At 38.0% G+C, this 15947-nt stretch overlaps 1 protein-coding gene across 2 annotated transcripts in view; it reads left to right on the top strand.

Annotated features, from left to right (window-relative positions):
• arsg (arylsulfatase G) overlaps positions 1-15947 on the top strand; it is a 162534-nt gene that overhangs the window by 72309 nt on the left and 74278 nt on the right. For both annotated transcript variants that reach the window (XM_028819132.2, XM_051936241.1), the window contains exon 7: positions 15302-15495. In XM_028819132.2, the coding sequence (XP_028674965.2) occupies positions 15302-15495 (194 nt within the window). The remainder of the gene's footprint in view (positions 1-15301; positions 15496-15947) is intronic.

Below are 15947 nucleotides of genomic sequence, written 5' to 3'. Positions count from 1 at the left end.
CAGAGTAGAAAGCAAAGTAAGACGTCATAAACAGGTTAAACGAGGGGGCCAAACACATGGACAGCAAGTTACTGATAATGAAGACTGGAATTCAAAAGCTTCAAAAACCAAAGCTCGACTGACCGAGATACAAACTGAAACGGGAAACACTACGGGGTCCGCAGTAGTCCACAATGCACCGCATAATAGTACGGACGGAGCTCCGTATTAACAGTGGGGGGCCCCAGAGTGACACGGGCGAACTCTCCGTATTAAACGTGCATCATCCTCACACGTGGCTGTCCAGCGGGCACGGGTTCAAAACGCCGGGGGTAGGCGAGCGAAGCGAGCAGGGGGCGGAGCCCCCTTGTACCACATAGGCAAATGGCAGGACAGGGAGATAAACAGGTGATGAAACAAAGCAAAGATTGCCACAAGGACTTCAGTTTGAAGATAGCCCAAATCAGCACTCAAACATGTAGTCAAAAACTGAAGAAACAAAACATCATTATACTTTGAAATTGCTAGTTTTTGTATGAAAAATCCACAAACTCGGACAATTAAGTGACCTCAGAAAGCAAAATTTATACTCTCCATTTTGTCCAAGTAGAAATCAAAGTCTAATTCTTCATTTGAAGAGGATGATCTTGAGTTACCAGTGCTTATAGCTTCATCCAGTGGTGGTGTTTCAGGTGGCAGTAATCCCTTCATGCAAACTGTTACATCATAGAGTGTCTTTTTTCCATTAGCACTGGTCACTGCTCAACAAAATTTGGCTCATTGGATCAACATAAATAGCAGCTAACAAGATATGATTATCCAGTAAGAGACTCTCTCTTTTCTTCATTGAAGATACGATGCCATCAGCTATTATCCCTCCACTTTTGTTCAGTCAATATATCAAGCTCTTCCATTCCAAGAAAAATTTACAGTGTGTTAAATCTTCATATTGCAACCTTTTGGTGACAGTAAAGGGGTAAGAAAGTAGACTTTCCAGTTCTTTTACTTGTGCCCACTGGCTTTCAGTTAATAAAACATTTTCATTGTCCAGTTCTTCAAGAAAGTCTTTTAGTTCAAGCAAACGCTTTACCATCAAATAAGTGCTTCCCCAGCATGTTGTCTGATCCAAAATGGCATCTGTTTTAGAGACCCTGGCTACAACAGTTACCTGCCTCAATTTGCCATTTAGAGTAGCTGCATGACGATCTTGCAATCCATCTCTTATTGCAAGTTGCAGAGTATGAACAGCACAATGCATATGTTGAATTGTAGTAAGCTTAAATGTTTCTACAGCAATGTTATCCAAAATTTCACTTTTCTCTTCGGTTTCACTTTCTCCAAAACTTGCAGAACTGTCTTCCTCTAATATCTGTTTGTCACTTTCTTCATCTACTTTATTCATTTTCTCAAAAAGGTTAATGTACTCGGGTTCAGTTCTTGCATAACTGTATTGTTTGACACAGCTTGGAAACTGTTTAATCAAAATGGAAATTAAGGATTTTCAGGCACTATAATGGAGGACCATCTAAAGTTGTTGTCTTACACTGCTTAGACACCAGTTAAGTTGCTAGTTGGTTCTTTGAGTTTGCAGGTTCTTTTGTGAAATAAATATTTGTCTCAGGAAAAAGTAAATGTTGTGTCTCTCCATCCTGATAGGCAGGAGAACTTTATGACAGCTCTTTCTGGGAGCAAGAGTAATAAAACAACTTGAGTGGATTTATTTGCAAAGTTCTCCTGGTAACATTTGATGTAAATAGATGGAAACCTTTTTTTGCTTTAGAAATGAAAAATAAAATGTATACAAAATAATATTATGTTGAAAAACTGTCTCATCTTAGTATATATCAAATAGTGTCAGAAGTAGACTAGAAGTAGGGTCTCAAAGGGAGAACAGACAGAAAATGAGATCAACTAATCAAATATTTAAAGATTGAAGAAAAGGACCAAACAAGACTGCTTTGGGAATTAATATTGAGTAATTACTGGTGGCTTTTCATAGATACAAAAGTTTTCTTTACCCTGCTTAGTGTGAATTGTGCAAAAAAATAAAGTTTTAGAACAGATGTCTCTACAAAGATAATGAGCACTCTTTACATGAAAGTCATGTTTCACACTTAACAGTTTCCTGCATATAACCAATAGTAGTAGGCAAAGATTTAAAAGATTAAAACTAGTAAAATGTATTTTAATGCTAAATAAAATCATTTTGTAATTGCATATGCTGAGCAAAAATGAAGAAATACCATAAACAGAGCAGATTTGTGTCCAGTTTGACAGACTTGCACAGATACTTTAAAAATAATTGTCAGAAGAAGTTGCATATTTTAAATAAATTAGAAATCATAAGGAAAGATGTATGGCTGAAAATGTAAATTAAGTGAAATGTTGATTTAAATTATTCCACATCTTAAAAATAAGAGGACAAAATTTTTTCACAGTGCTACAACACTGTAAATTTCTTATATTATGTGATAAGAGTACATTTTACTAATTGATTGCTGGGAAATACACAGACGCGCACAGTTTTCACATGTCCTTACTGTTTTTTTTGCTGAGTGCCTAAATAAATATGAGGAAGACATATACTGTTAAATTTTTTTTGGTTGTATACGTTCAAGTGGAGTGGAACCATCAACCAAGGGTTTCCACTGAAGAGTAATGAGTGTTCAGAAATCAGAACTGTGGGGCTCCTAGGAAATTCAAGAAGCCCAAAACTCTTAAGACCCCATCACTAAACACCTGGTCTAGAAGCTTGGAATTACAAGATAAACTTGAAGTGTCCTAAGGCAGTGGTTCCCAAAGTAGGGGTCGCGACCCTCTAGGGGGTCGTGAGACATTGGGGGGGGGGGGGTCGCGAGATGATTTCCAAGAAATCAAATACTTTTTTTAAACTTTTTAGAAATTAATTAAATTTTAATTTTTTAGAAATAACATTTTATCCATAACTAACAAAAGATAAAAACTAGTAGTTAATAGTTACATTAAAAAAAAAACATGCATATTAAAAAGCCATCAGCCTTTCAAATTTCTTTCCGTTCGATCGCGACCCCTGAGGTGATTACGACAGTTTAACGACACATCAATGGCGTCAGTTGCAGCAGATCAATTTACAGCACCATGTTAAACATTCAGCTAGAAGAAGTGGCTGGGGAGAGGGAAGTCTGGGCATCTCTGCTCAAGCTGCTGCCCCCGCGACCCGACCTCGGGTAAGCGGGAGACAATGGATGGATGGATGGATGTTAAACATTCCGACATGTGCACGTATTAAAAAAAATTATATGGTTGTTAGACCATTGTGTTCTTTCGTGTTGTCATGCTCATGTTTGGATAGGCCTGTGCACAACATTTGTATATTTTAACCACTTCCGAGGATAGTGGGGGTCACGAGTCACTGGCACGGTTATTTTGGGGGTCGTGAGCTGAAAAGTTTGGGAACCCCTGTCCTAAGGTGATCTCTATTTCCAGAATTCTGACTCTTTTCCTTAGGTAATAGAGGCAGGTAGCCTGAGACTCTCCCAGGGTCCACTGTAGACGGATGGCTTATATATTTTTATCATAGCTAAAACTCCTGAATTGCTGGCAAGAAGTAGGTTCAGAGCTTTATGGTATGAGAAAAGCAAAGAATTAAAACTTAAAATTGACTAGGTGATATTTAAATTATGGTGAGAAAAGTGCTGCTTAGATAAAAATCAAACAAATCGATCAAATACTATTTATCTTAGAGAGATTTAGGAATTTAGTGAGTAAATACATGTAAACCATTGATTTGTATTTTTCAAAAATTGCTGCACAATGGGGAGATTCCTACAATTTGTAAGCTAGGAAATGTTGTCACATTATATAAAGAAGCAGAACAGACTGACCAAGTAACTATAAGCCAGGAAGCTTAACATGCATCACATGCATGGGAGAAGCTTTTCAGGAAAAGATTGAGCTACATGTGTCAAAGCAGGTTTGGCAGTGAAATGTCAACATGGGGAATGTTCAAGTTTCACTATTATGAAGGAATAATGTAAGGAAGGAATAAAAAGGATATTATCAGAGAGGTGTATAGGATTTTCAAAAAGTTTTTGCAGAGATGCCACAAGAGAGGATAGTGTTTGAACTCAAGTGGGAATTCAAGGTGCAATTTGTAGGTGAATGCAAGATTGATGTAAAAACAGAAAGCAAAATACAATGGTGTGTTTTTTCAGAATCTGGTGATACTAAAAGTGCTGGGGTCACTGTATAACTGATGTTGATAAAACTATAAATAACAAGATACAGTAGGTAATCAGCAGAATTATTGATGATGGGCCTGGATGGCATTCAGACTTGGACAAGTCTTTGACAGATGTAATTTAATATCAGTAAATATAAGGTATGACATGTAGGAAATAAAAATGTGGATGTGAATGCATTTCAGGTGGTTTGAAACTTGAATGTATGCCTGATGAGAAGGACTTAATGTGCTTTACACCATTTTTTGATTAATATTTTTCAGACACTTTCTTTAGAACATTCCTTTCCTGTTTGTGTTTTGCTTTCTCTTCATCTTTTTGTCCTTCTTCTGCAAGATGATTTATTTGCTTTGCACAAAACAGGCTTGCTCTTGTATCTGGAGGTTGGATTCAGCTGGTGAAATCTTTGTCAGGTTGCTACAGAGAGTAGTATTTTAATGAGGCTTCATAGCATGCTGCTTCAGTTTCTGTAACTTAGCAGGGACAAGTCCTTATTGGTAATGGTCTGCACAAAATACATATGTATAGACTTGATGAAGAACATGTGGTGAATGAGAGAAATTAAGCACAGTTTTAAAGTGAGTTTTGCTCTTTTTGTCAGATGACAGCAGTGTGTGTCATCCTATTGTACTTTTATGTTGTCTTGTCATTCCATTTACATGAGTCTGACACCATAGTTGTCTCCATATTGATGCTTTTTCTTGGCATATAACAGGGATTTGACAGTGCTGAGGAATTTCACTATTTAAAAGGTAACTCTAATACGTTCATATTAGTTGTACTCTGATAGAATATTTACAGCTTTGTGAGTGCCATACAGAATGGAGGATAGTTCCATACCAGGAACGTAGGTCATAAGAGAAGAACAGAGATAGACTGGCGTTCTGTCCAGTTTGGGGGCTAGTACCTTTCCTGGAAGGAAGGTCTTGTTGAAGGGATAGAAGCGTTGAACCTTCTTTGAGGGGTTTCTGCCTTACCCAGAAGTGCTTCCAGTGTGCAAAGGATATGTCTGAAGCATAAAATAAACCATGTCTCCTACATGAGTGTGAGAATCAAGAAGAGATGGATGAGACTATGTCGGAGGTGTGGAAGGAAAAGGAAGAAATTGGCATCCTGAAAGGGTATTGTGTGGAAAAAACACCTTGTGGTTTTGAACCTGGACTCTGTTGTGTCTGGGGGTTTGGGATGCTGCTATGCCCCCAGTGGTCATACTTTGTGAACTGTACTGTAGTTATGATACATTCCTGAATTTCTTTCTAACTACATGGCTAACTGTTAAAGTTAATTGGAACGGAAGAATTTAGTTTTTTTTTTATACATCGAAACGAAGTTCCTGTTCAACAAATGATAAGAAATGATAGTAATGAAGTACATAAAGACTAGGACGGAGACCTTTTTGCCATTTACAGCGTTCAGTTCATTATCAGTGTCAGACATTCTTTTTCAAGGCCGGACGTCTATAGCTATTAATTCTGCCTGATGTTATCAGTCAGAGCATGGCCATACTTGTGCTGTATATGCCAAATAACCAACATTTCCAGCCTTAGACCCTGGTCAGAGTTTTTGGCATTCCTGATTCAGACATTTTACTATGCTTTGTCTTAAGAGGCAGACAAAAATGAGAACTTGCATGATTATCTTCAAAAATCATTTTAGTGTTTTGATGTATATAGTTTCTTAGGGTCCTTGCACAATTCACCAGTTTTTATATCTTTCTGACCAACTGATAATTTAAGTAGACATTTTTGACATGTAAAACTATCCATCCACCATTCCGTAGTATTAGGGTGTTGTACCGTGTTAGCCATTATGAATGTAGAGAAAAGCCAAGCAAAATGACACAAAGGGGCCTGAGTTGCCTCGAAAGCTTGCATATTGTAATCTTTTTAGTTAGCCAATAAAAGGTGTCATTTTGCTTGGCTTTTCTCTACATCCACCATTCCCAAAAAGATCTTTAGAAGGTGGAAAGATGTGGATTTAAGTGTGGTTTGGAATTCATTGAGATTCCGAGAACTTGAAAAGGAGACCATACTTTGATTCAGAACAATTATTGGGTAGGCCATTTTTTAATGGGCAAAGGTGGTTTCACTTGGCTATTGGCCTAATTTGTATGGCTCAATCCTGTAGATCTGGAGGCTGAAATATTCTACTTGCTTACACATTTTCTTCAGTGCTACATCAGTCTATTTTGTTATTGTGAGGGTTGGTGTTTTTCAGGTTAGATTTATGACTAACTAGTCAAGATTTAATGTTAATCCTGAAGTAAACAGAAAGCCAATTTATTTTGGCCAGTACAAGGGTTAAGATTTTATTATATTCTGCAGAATAAAGAAAAAAAAAACCCACAGCCGCTGCACTCGAGTCCCAATCCAAATGGTTTGTTGTGTGCTATCAGCACATGCTCTCAACCCAAACTCTCTGCAGAATAATATTATTTAATTAATTAAATCAGGTAATGCAGAGAATGCATCATATGGCCAAGAAAACTGGGTCAAATACAAATCCTTAAAGGACAGCCAAAGCAAGAGAGTATGGATTACTGCTTTCTGTTTTTTGGAAGTCACTGCATACTGGAGAGATTCCAAAGGACTGGAAAATGGCAAATATCATCCCATTATATTAAAAAGGGTGACAGGGCAGATTTAAGCAACTGTAGGTCAGTAAGCTTAACATGCATCACAGGAAAATTAATGGAAGGTATTATTAAGGATAAGTTTGAGCAACACTTGGCAAGGACAGGAGTTATTCTGAACAGTCACCATGGGTTCAGAACAGGGAGGTTGTGTTTTACTAACATGTTAGAATTCTATGAGGAGGCAACAAAAGGATATGATCAAAGTGGAGCATATGATATTATTTACTTTGACTTTCAGAAAGCATTTCATAAGGTGCCACATGAGAAGTTGGGCATCAAACTAAAAGAAGTGGGAGTTCAGGGTGATGTGTGTAGATGGGTGCAGAATTGGCTCAGACACAGGAAGCAGAGGGTGATGGTGCGAGGAATCTCATCAGAAATTTCTGATGTTAAGAGTGGTGGTCCTCAGGGGTCAGTGCTAGGGCCGCTGCTATTTTTAATGATTTAGATAGGATTATAAGTAACAAGCTGGTTAGTATGCAGATGATACCAAGAAAGGTGAATTAGCAGATAATTTGGAATCCATTAGTTAGCTGAACAACTTCCGGTCTGTCGCTCTGACGTCACATGTGATGAAGACCATGGAAAGGCTGCTGCTTCACCACCTGAGGCAACAGGTCCAACACGCCCTCGACCCTCTGCAGTTCGCATACCAGGAGAAGGTGGGAGCGGAAGATGCCATTATCTATATGCTACACCAGTCACTCTCCCACTTGGACAGAGGCAGTGGTGCTGTAAGAATTATGTTTCTGGACTTCTCTAGCACCTTCAACACCATCCAACCTCTGCTCCTTAGGGACAAGCTGACAGAGATGGGAGTAGATTAATACCTAGTGGCATGGATCATGGACTGTTTTACAAACAGACCTCAGTATGTGTGTCTCGGGAACTACAGGTCTGACATTGTGGTCAGCAACACAGGAGCGCCGCAGGGGACTGTACTTTTTCCAGTCCTGTTCAGCCTATATACATCGGACTTCCAATACAACTCGGAGTCCTGCCATGTGCAAAAGTTCGCTGACGACACTGCTATCGTGGGCTGCATCAGGAGTGGGCAGGAGGAGGAGTATAGGAACCTCATCAAGGACTTTGTTTAATGGTGCGACTCAAACCACCTACACCTGAACACAGCAAAACCAAGCAGCTGGTGGTGGATTTTAGGAGGCCCAGGCCCCTCCTGGACACCGTGATCGTCAGAGGTGACTGTGTGCAGAGGGTGCAGACCTATAAATACCTGTGAGTGCAGCTGGATGATAAATTGGACTGGACTGCCAATACTGATTCTCTGTGCAAGAGAAGACAGAGCAGACTATACTTCCTTAGAAGACTGGCGTTCTTCAACATCTGCAATAAGATGCTGCAGATGTTCTATCAGACGGTTGTGGCGAGCGCCCTCTTCTACACGGTGGTGTGCTGGGGAGGCAGCATTAAGAAGAAGGACGCCTCACGACTGGACAAACTGGTGAGGAAAGCAGGCTCTATTGTACAACAACAACATTTATTTATTTATATAGCACATTTTCATACAAAAAAGTAGCTCAAAGTGCTTTAGATAATGAAGAAAAGAAAAATAAAACACAACATAACTAATGTCTTATTTTAATTTCTTAACATAGAAAAGGAGTAAGGTCCGATGGCCAGGGTGGACAGAAAAAACAAAAAAAAACTCCAGACGACTGGAGAAAAAAATAAAATCTGCAGGGGTTCCAGGCCACAAGACTGCCCAGTCCCCTCTGAGCATTCTACCTAACATAAATGAAATAGTCCTCTTTGTAGTTAGGGTTCTCATGGAGTCACTTGATGCTGATGGTCATACAGACTTCTGGCTTTTAATCCATCCATCATTGTTGGAACATCACGGTGCTTTGAGTAGATGGTGGTGGCGCAAGCCACCACCAAAAGGACACCGGAAAAGGAAACAGAAGAGAGAGTAGGGGTTAATACAGATTTGAGAGCCACCATGAATACTTATTATAATGAATTGGATATACAGAGTATCAGGGTTTAATTTACAGTGACATTATGAGAAGGCCATGTTAAAATAATGTGTTTTCAGCAGTTTTTTTTAAAGTGCTTCACTGTATTAGCCTAGCGAATTCCTATTGGCGGGCTATTCCAGATTTTAGGTGCATAACAGCAGAAGGCCGCCTCACCACTTCTTTTAAGTTTTGCACTTGGAATTCTAAGGAGACACCTCATTTGAGGATCTGAGGTTACGATTTGGAATATAAGGTGTCAGACATTCCGATATGTAAGATGGGGTGAGATTATTTAAGGCTTTATAAACCATAAGCAGAATTTTAAAGTCAATCCTGAATGACACAGGTAACCAGTGTAGTGACATCAAAACTGGAGAAATGTGCTCAGATTTTCTTTTCCTGGTTAGGATTCTAGCAGCTGCATTCTGCACTAGTTGCAAACGATTTATGTCTTTTTTGGGTAGTCCTGAGAGGAGTGCGTTACAGTAATCTAGTTGACTGAAAACAAAAGCATGAACTAATTTCTCAGCATCTTTCAATGATATAAGAGGTCTAACTTTTGCTATGTTTCTTAAGTGAACAAATGCTGTCCTAGTGATCTGATTGTATTGTAGGCGTGGAGCTGGACAGTTTGACATCTGTGGTGGAGCGACAGGCACTCAGCAGGCTCCTATCAATTATGGAGAATCCACTGCATCCACTAAACAGTGTCGTCTCCAGACAGAGGAGCAGCTTCAGCGACAGACTGCTGTCACTGTCCTGCTCCACTGACAGACTGAGGAGATCGTTCCTCCCCCAAACTATGCGACACTTCAGTTTCACCCGGGGGGTAAACATTAACATTATTCTTAGTTATTGTCTGTTTTTACCTGCATTTTTATTACTCTTTAATTTAATATTGTTTTTTGTATCAGTATGCTGCTGCTGGAGTAAGTGAATTTCCCCTTGGGATTAATAAAGTGTCTATCTATCTATATATCATATCATTACATTACAGAAGGACCGCGATAGCATACAGACTTTTGTGGCAGATGAAATTTAATGTCAGAATAAAGTATTACACATAGGAAGTAAAAATGTTAGGTTTAAATACACAATGGACGGTCGGAAAATTGAGAGTACACCTTATGAGAAGGATTTAGGAGTCATAGTGGACTCTAAGCTATCAACTTCCAGACCGTGTTCAGAAGCCATTAAGAAGGCTAACAGAATGTTAGGTTATATAGAATGATGTGTGGAGTACAAGTCCAAGGAGGTTATGTTCAACCTTTATAATGCACTAGTAAGGCCTCATCTGGAATACTGTGTGCAGTTTTGGTCTCCACGCTACAAAAAGGACATAGCAGTACTAGAAAAGGTCCAGAGAAGAGCGACTAGGCAGATTCCAGAGCTACGGGGTTGAATTATGAGGAAAGATTAAAAGAGCTGAGCCTGTACAGTTTAAGCAAAAGAAGATAAGAGGTGACATGATTGAAGTGTTTAAAATTATGAAGGGAATTAGTACAGTGGATCGAGACTGATATTTTAAAATGAGTTCATCAAGAACATGGGGGCACAGTTGGAAACTTGTTATGGGTAAATTTCGCACAAACATAAGGAAGTTTTTCTTTACACAAAGAATGATACACACTTTGAATAAGCTACCAAGTAGTGTGGTAGACAGTAAGACTTTAGCGACTTTCAAAACTTGACTTGATGGTTTTTTGGAAGAAATAAGTGGATAGGACTGGCGAGCTTTGTTAGGCTGAATGGCCTGTTCTCGTCTAGATTGTTCTAATGTTTAATGACAAGAAAAGCAATAAAACTTCTGACTATAGATAAAATGATCTGTCGCAGTGAATCATAAAGGCACATTGTTGCTGGTATTTAAGTACTCCACTAGTATTTCTTTTCACTTTTATGCTGAATATTTAGTTTCCTTAATAATAGTGTGTTATAGAAACAATGTGCAGCATTGTTCATAACGGCCATGAAGTTAGTTTTCATTCTGTCCTTTGTATCTAACTTAGGCCAGGTTGAGAGGGTGTCCTTTAACGGAACCTGTCTTTTTAATCACCTTGTTGATTCGGTGTGCCTCTCTTAAAGTACACTACAGCACAGAAAATTGCAAAAGCCATCACAGAGTTGTAGAAAGTGTGAAAGGTGTCACTTATCACATTGAAGAAATGCAGTCTCCTAAGGAAAGATGAGCCTGCTCTGCCCTTTCTTGTATAACTCCTCTGTCTCTGTTATTGATGTGAACCCCTAAGTTCACCACCTCTATATCCAGTCCCTGAATAATGATTAAGCGTAGATACCCTTTTGGTGTAGCAACACCAAAAGTTGAAAACTGTGATTTGAACCTAAGAGTCCCTGAAGCTGTGTTAACAGCAATGTCACCTGTATAAAAACATAGGTTTATTGATAAACATTTTTCTGAAGTATTTATAATGGTACCATTCTATTGTTAACATGCCGCAAAGCTTAAGAATACTGATCACATTGAATTTTGCCAAGGAAAAAATTCCATTCTCGTGTCTTAAGAAAAGAGCATTTGTATCATCTCAGTGCTCTAATTACACTGGTCTGTAACTTTAGAAAGTACTTTAGAAGCATTACTTCTAATTTTCCTGTCTTTCCTGCTCCAGCTGTATCCTGGTTTAAGAAACATACAATAGTTGTCAGAGTAATGGCAATATGATCCTTGCGAATTAAAGTTGTCCTCATAGTACATATTTCTAACACAAAGAATGAATTTAACTTAATGTTGGCATTATTGAAGAATCTGCTTTAAATACAGGTAATAAAATATCTGGATAAATTACTGTGAATATAATTATTAATCTAATGACTGAGTGGATTTTCTTACATTAGGGAAGCTGCTGCACCACATTGCAATGAACCATTTATTATTATCCTTTATGTGTCATTCACCTTTGTCCAAGGAAACTTGTAAAATTAAATAAATGTCATGAATGGACAATAAACTAGTTGTTAAATACATGATAAACAACAAAACCACAGTTGTTGGACTGTTAACATAGAGCAGAAAGACCAAACAACCATGAGATGCTTTAAAAGAGATGTGAGCTAATGAGGCACCTGAATGTCTATAGATTATGATTAGTTTTGATAATCTAATCATAGGAAGCTAATTCTCCACCCTAGAAGCAAGGATCTGAGGAAACATTGTTCATTTTTACTGTAGCATGTGTAGCAGGAAACAGGACAATCAGGTGAAAAAACAAAGAAGAACAGAGACTTCATTTAGGGGGATATACTGAAACTTTACGAGGGGTATTAGCACCAAAGGCAGTACAGTAATGCAGTCACCAGTATGGCTACTTCATTGCTCCAGGGACCAAAATTTGAATCTAGCTCTAGTTATTGTCTGTGCAGTGTGCATGTTCTTCCAGTGCTAATGTGGAACATCTTTAGATATACAAGTTGTCTCCAGTATTCCAAAAATGAACAGGTTAAGTTAATTGACAGCTCTAAATAGCTTTTTTTCTAATGAGTTATTATGCAGCCGTGTGTTCCATTAAGGAATGGTTCTTATCTTGCTGTGTTCACTGCTGGGAAACGTACTGTGGAAAAGTCATTCCGCTTATACTGCTGCCTTAAAACAGCAACAACACCACAGATTGATCACAACACAAATAATAAGTGTACTCTTAGCTTGTATTAAAGAATCCTTTTAGCATACAAATCCACAATCAGACCCTGTCAGGTAATCCACTATTAAAGTGGACAAAGGCGAACACAGCAGTTAGCCAGAAATTAAGTCTCATGGTTCAATAGTTCAGCATCAGCCATGTCTGGGGCTCAGCAATTTTGAGGTCCATTTAATACCACTAATAGCAGGTTTTGTGTGATAAAAAGTGAAACCAAGAGAAATCTTGTCAGAGCTTATTCCACCTTTATTTAAAAACTATAATCTATAAAAAGAAGGTGAAAACAAACCAGAAACTGTTTAGTGGAAAAAGGAAAAAAATCAAAAATCTGGTGCATTAGTCTGTACACCCCCTAAACTAATACTTAGAATCAAAAGTTGCTTCAGCTATCAGTTTTGCACACCTTGCCTTAGTGATTTTTACCTATTCCTCCTTGCAAACAATTTCCAGATCTGTCAAATTCCGAGGTCATCTCCTGTGCACAGTTCTCTTCAGGTCACCCCACAGATTTTCAGATGGACCATTCCAGAACATTGATCCCCCTTTGATGAAGGCATTGCTTTGTTGATTTTGATGTATGCTTTGGGTTGTTGTCAGAATGGTTTTGTGCCAGAATGGACTGATACTTGGAGCTATTCATGATTCCATCCATCTTGACTGAAGCCCCAGTTCTAGCTGGGGAAAAGCTGACCCAAAGCAGGATGCTGCCTCCACCATGCTTCACTGTGAGTATGATGTTCTTTTTATGATGTGCTGTTATTTTTGCCCCAGACATACCTTTTGGAATTATGGCCCAGTAGTTTAACTTATCAGACCATAAACCATTTTTCCACCGTTTTGCAAAGTTTAGCCGGGCTTGAATGTTTTTCTTTGTGAGAAAAGGCTTTTGTCTTGTTATCCTACTCCGCAACTCCCTACATATGAAGAATACGACTCATTGTTGTTACATGTAGGGAATAGCCAGTACTTGCCAGGAAATCTTGCAGTCTCTTTAATGTTGCTGTAGGCCTGTTGGTGGCCTGCCTGACTAGCTTTCTCCTTGTTTTCTCATCAATATTGGAGGGACGTCCTGATCTTGGTAGAGTCACTGTTGAGCCATATTTTCTCCACTTGACTGTCTTCACCATGTTCTGTGGGATGTTTGATGCTTTGGATACCTTTTTGTACCCCTGTCCTTGTACTTTTCAATGATGAGATCCCGTTCATGTTTTAAAAGCTCTTTGTGGACCATGGCTTTTGGAATATGTTACAACCAAGAGGATTATCAGAATAATCCTGGAGGAACAGCCTCATTTTATGAGCTCAATCGGAGACAGTTTGTTTAATGTCAGGAGTGTATCTACTATTTAAGATAAGACTTACTGTGATTGGCTGATACTGAACACAGCCACATCCTTGAATATTAAAGGGTGTGCACACTAATGATACCAGGTTTTTGTAGGATTTTTTCCCATTTTTCACTAAACAGTTTCTGCTTTGTTTTCAACTTCTTTATATAGATTGCAATTTTTGTAATAAAGGTGGAGTAAGTTTTAACAGGATTTATCTTGTTTACACCTTCAATATTAGCAAAATTAAATGAGGCCAAGTCATTCAAGTAAAAAGAGTAATATAAATATGTATTTGAAATGAAAGTTTCGACCCTGAAAATTCTGTAGGAACCATCTTATTTCTTGTTTTGAGGTTTTCTCCTTTAAATAAGCCATAACGTTAACCTAGCCCTTTCAGGTATATTTGTCTTTCTGTAGGATGTAGTCCACATTTATTCTGTTTTATTTACAGTAACTGTTGCACATTTAATATCACTAATACTTAGATGATTAAAGCCTTTACTTGAATGAGGTGTACAAGAGTTTGATTAGAGGAAAGATGTGTGGAATCAGGACCAAGGAGTGAATTGAATAACACCATTATAAATCCCACAAGCCTGTCATATTTGCATTATTGTTGTAACAACTGTAGGGCCAAGTTATTCACAAAAGTGTAAAAAGAAAGTTGTGGAAATAGGGTTAGAAGTTAAGAAAAAGTCATGGAAAAGTTTTGACATTTTGTTGGTATAAAAGAGTGGCAATCCGGAGTATATAAGAAAAGTATGGAAACAAAAACTATCTTACAGTAAACCGTGCATTACTGGTGTGCCATTATTTAAATGTGGTGAATGTGCTACAGTGGCCAGAATGGAGAAAGGAGAGGTTAGAAAAACATGGGAATGGGTGGAGAAAGTAGGCAGACGCCCCTCACAATGAATTTACAGTGAATTCAGACAGTATTCAAACCCCTTCACTTTCTGCACACTTTATTGTGTTGTAGACATAATGTTAAATGAATACATTTTCTTTTTACGGTATTACTATACTAACAGTTAAAGATCGTGTTATAAAGTGTTTTTGGTTAACTGTCGTTAAAATATATGCTATTCTTCTGCTTGCTATTAAAAAGTGTACATTTTTTAGAAAACATCTCCAACCTGTTCATTAAATTCAAGTACTATATGATTTCTTTCTTCAATATCTGATAACCTATAATTAAAAACAGTCAACTAAGAACAACTTGGAACTAGTATTGGGTTTGTTTGCAACATACATTTCCATTAATTATATGGCATATCTAAATGAGAAGTGTGGCTGTCATTGTCTGATCTGCAAAATGTTTGTCTAGATATTATACCTTCTTAATTGCCAGAACGTTTATCCAAATAAACAGCCCCAGAAGTGAACATTTGATTTATTCATGAGGATAATTATGTGTAATGCACAGTTTTAATGGAATAATTAAATAATGGACTTAAGTGCTATTGTAGTTCTCAAAAATATTATTCTACTTTTATTGTTACAGAAAAAGTGGAAAGCCCTTCTTCTTATATGTGGCTCTTGCACATATGCATGTTCCACTTACTCCACATGGTTTTGAGAGTGAAAACAGCACTGACGTGTTTAAAACCAGCTTAAGAGAAATGGACAGTCTTATTGGCCAGATACGGAGAATCTCAGATACCATACATAAAGAGAATACCCTCATTTGGTTTACTGGTAAGTTTGTTCAGAAGATGTGAACTGCATTTGCTTTCTTTACATTATTAATTACCAAACAATCATGTTCAGTCCTTTGAGGCATATGAACTTTTATATTGCCTCTTTAGGAAAAAGGAGAAAGTAACGGAAATGGTAAAAAGGATTGCCCCCATACTGCATGCATTTGCAGCTGTATTTACTCTTCCTTGTCATATTTTGCTATATGTGTTAGACATTATCTGCTTAAAGTATTTTCAAAAGTTTAAAGGTATTCCATTACTTCCCTAACTATTCCTGCTGCTACCAATGCTTCCAGGACCACTAAATGTCTTTCAGTAACTAAAAGTAATAAGAACTCCATTTTAGGTGCATTGGCATGTAGTGTGTGAAACACCTACTGAAGTAACCATGTTTGTCTGCATATCTATAAGTCTGCATGAAAAAACTCTGTCCCCTCTGAATAATTTATT

The sequence above is a fragment of the Erpetoichthys calabaricus genome, chromosome 14 (genome assembly GCF_900747795.2).
Source record: "Erpetoichthys calabaricus chromosome 14, fErpCal1.3, whole genome shotgun sequence".
Classification (NCBI taxonomy): domain Eukaryota; kingdom Metazoa; phylum Chordata; class Cladistia; order Polypteriformes; family Polypteridae; genus Erpetoichthys; species Erpetoichthys calabaricus.
The sequence above is the reverse complement of the archived record's forward strand: the minus strand, read 5'-3'. Positions and strand labels throughout refer to the sequence as shown.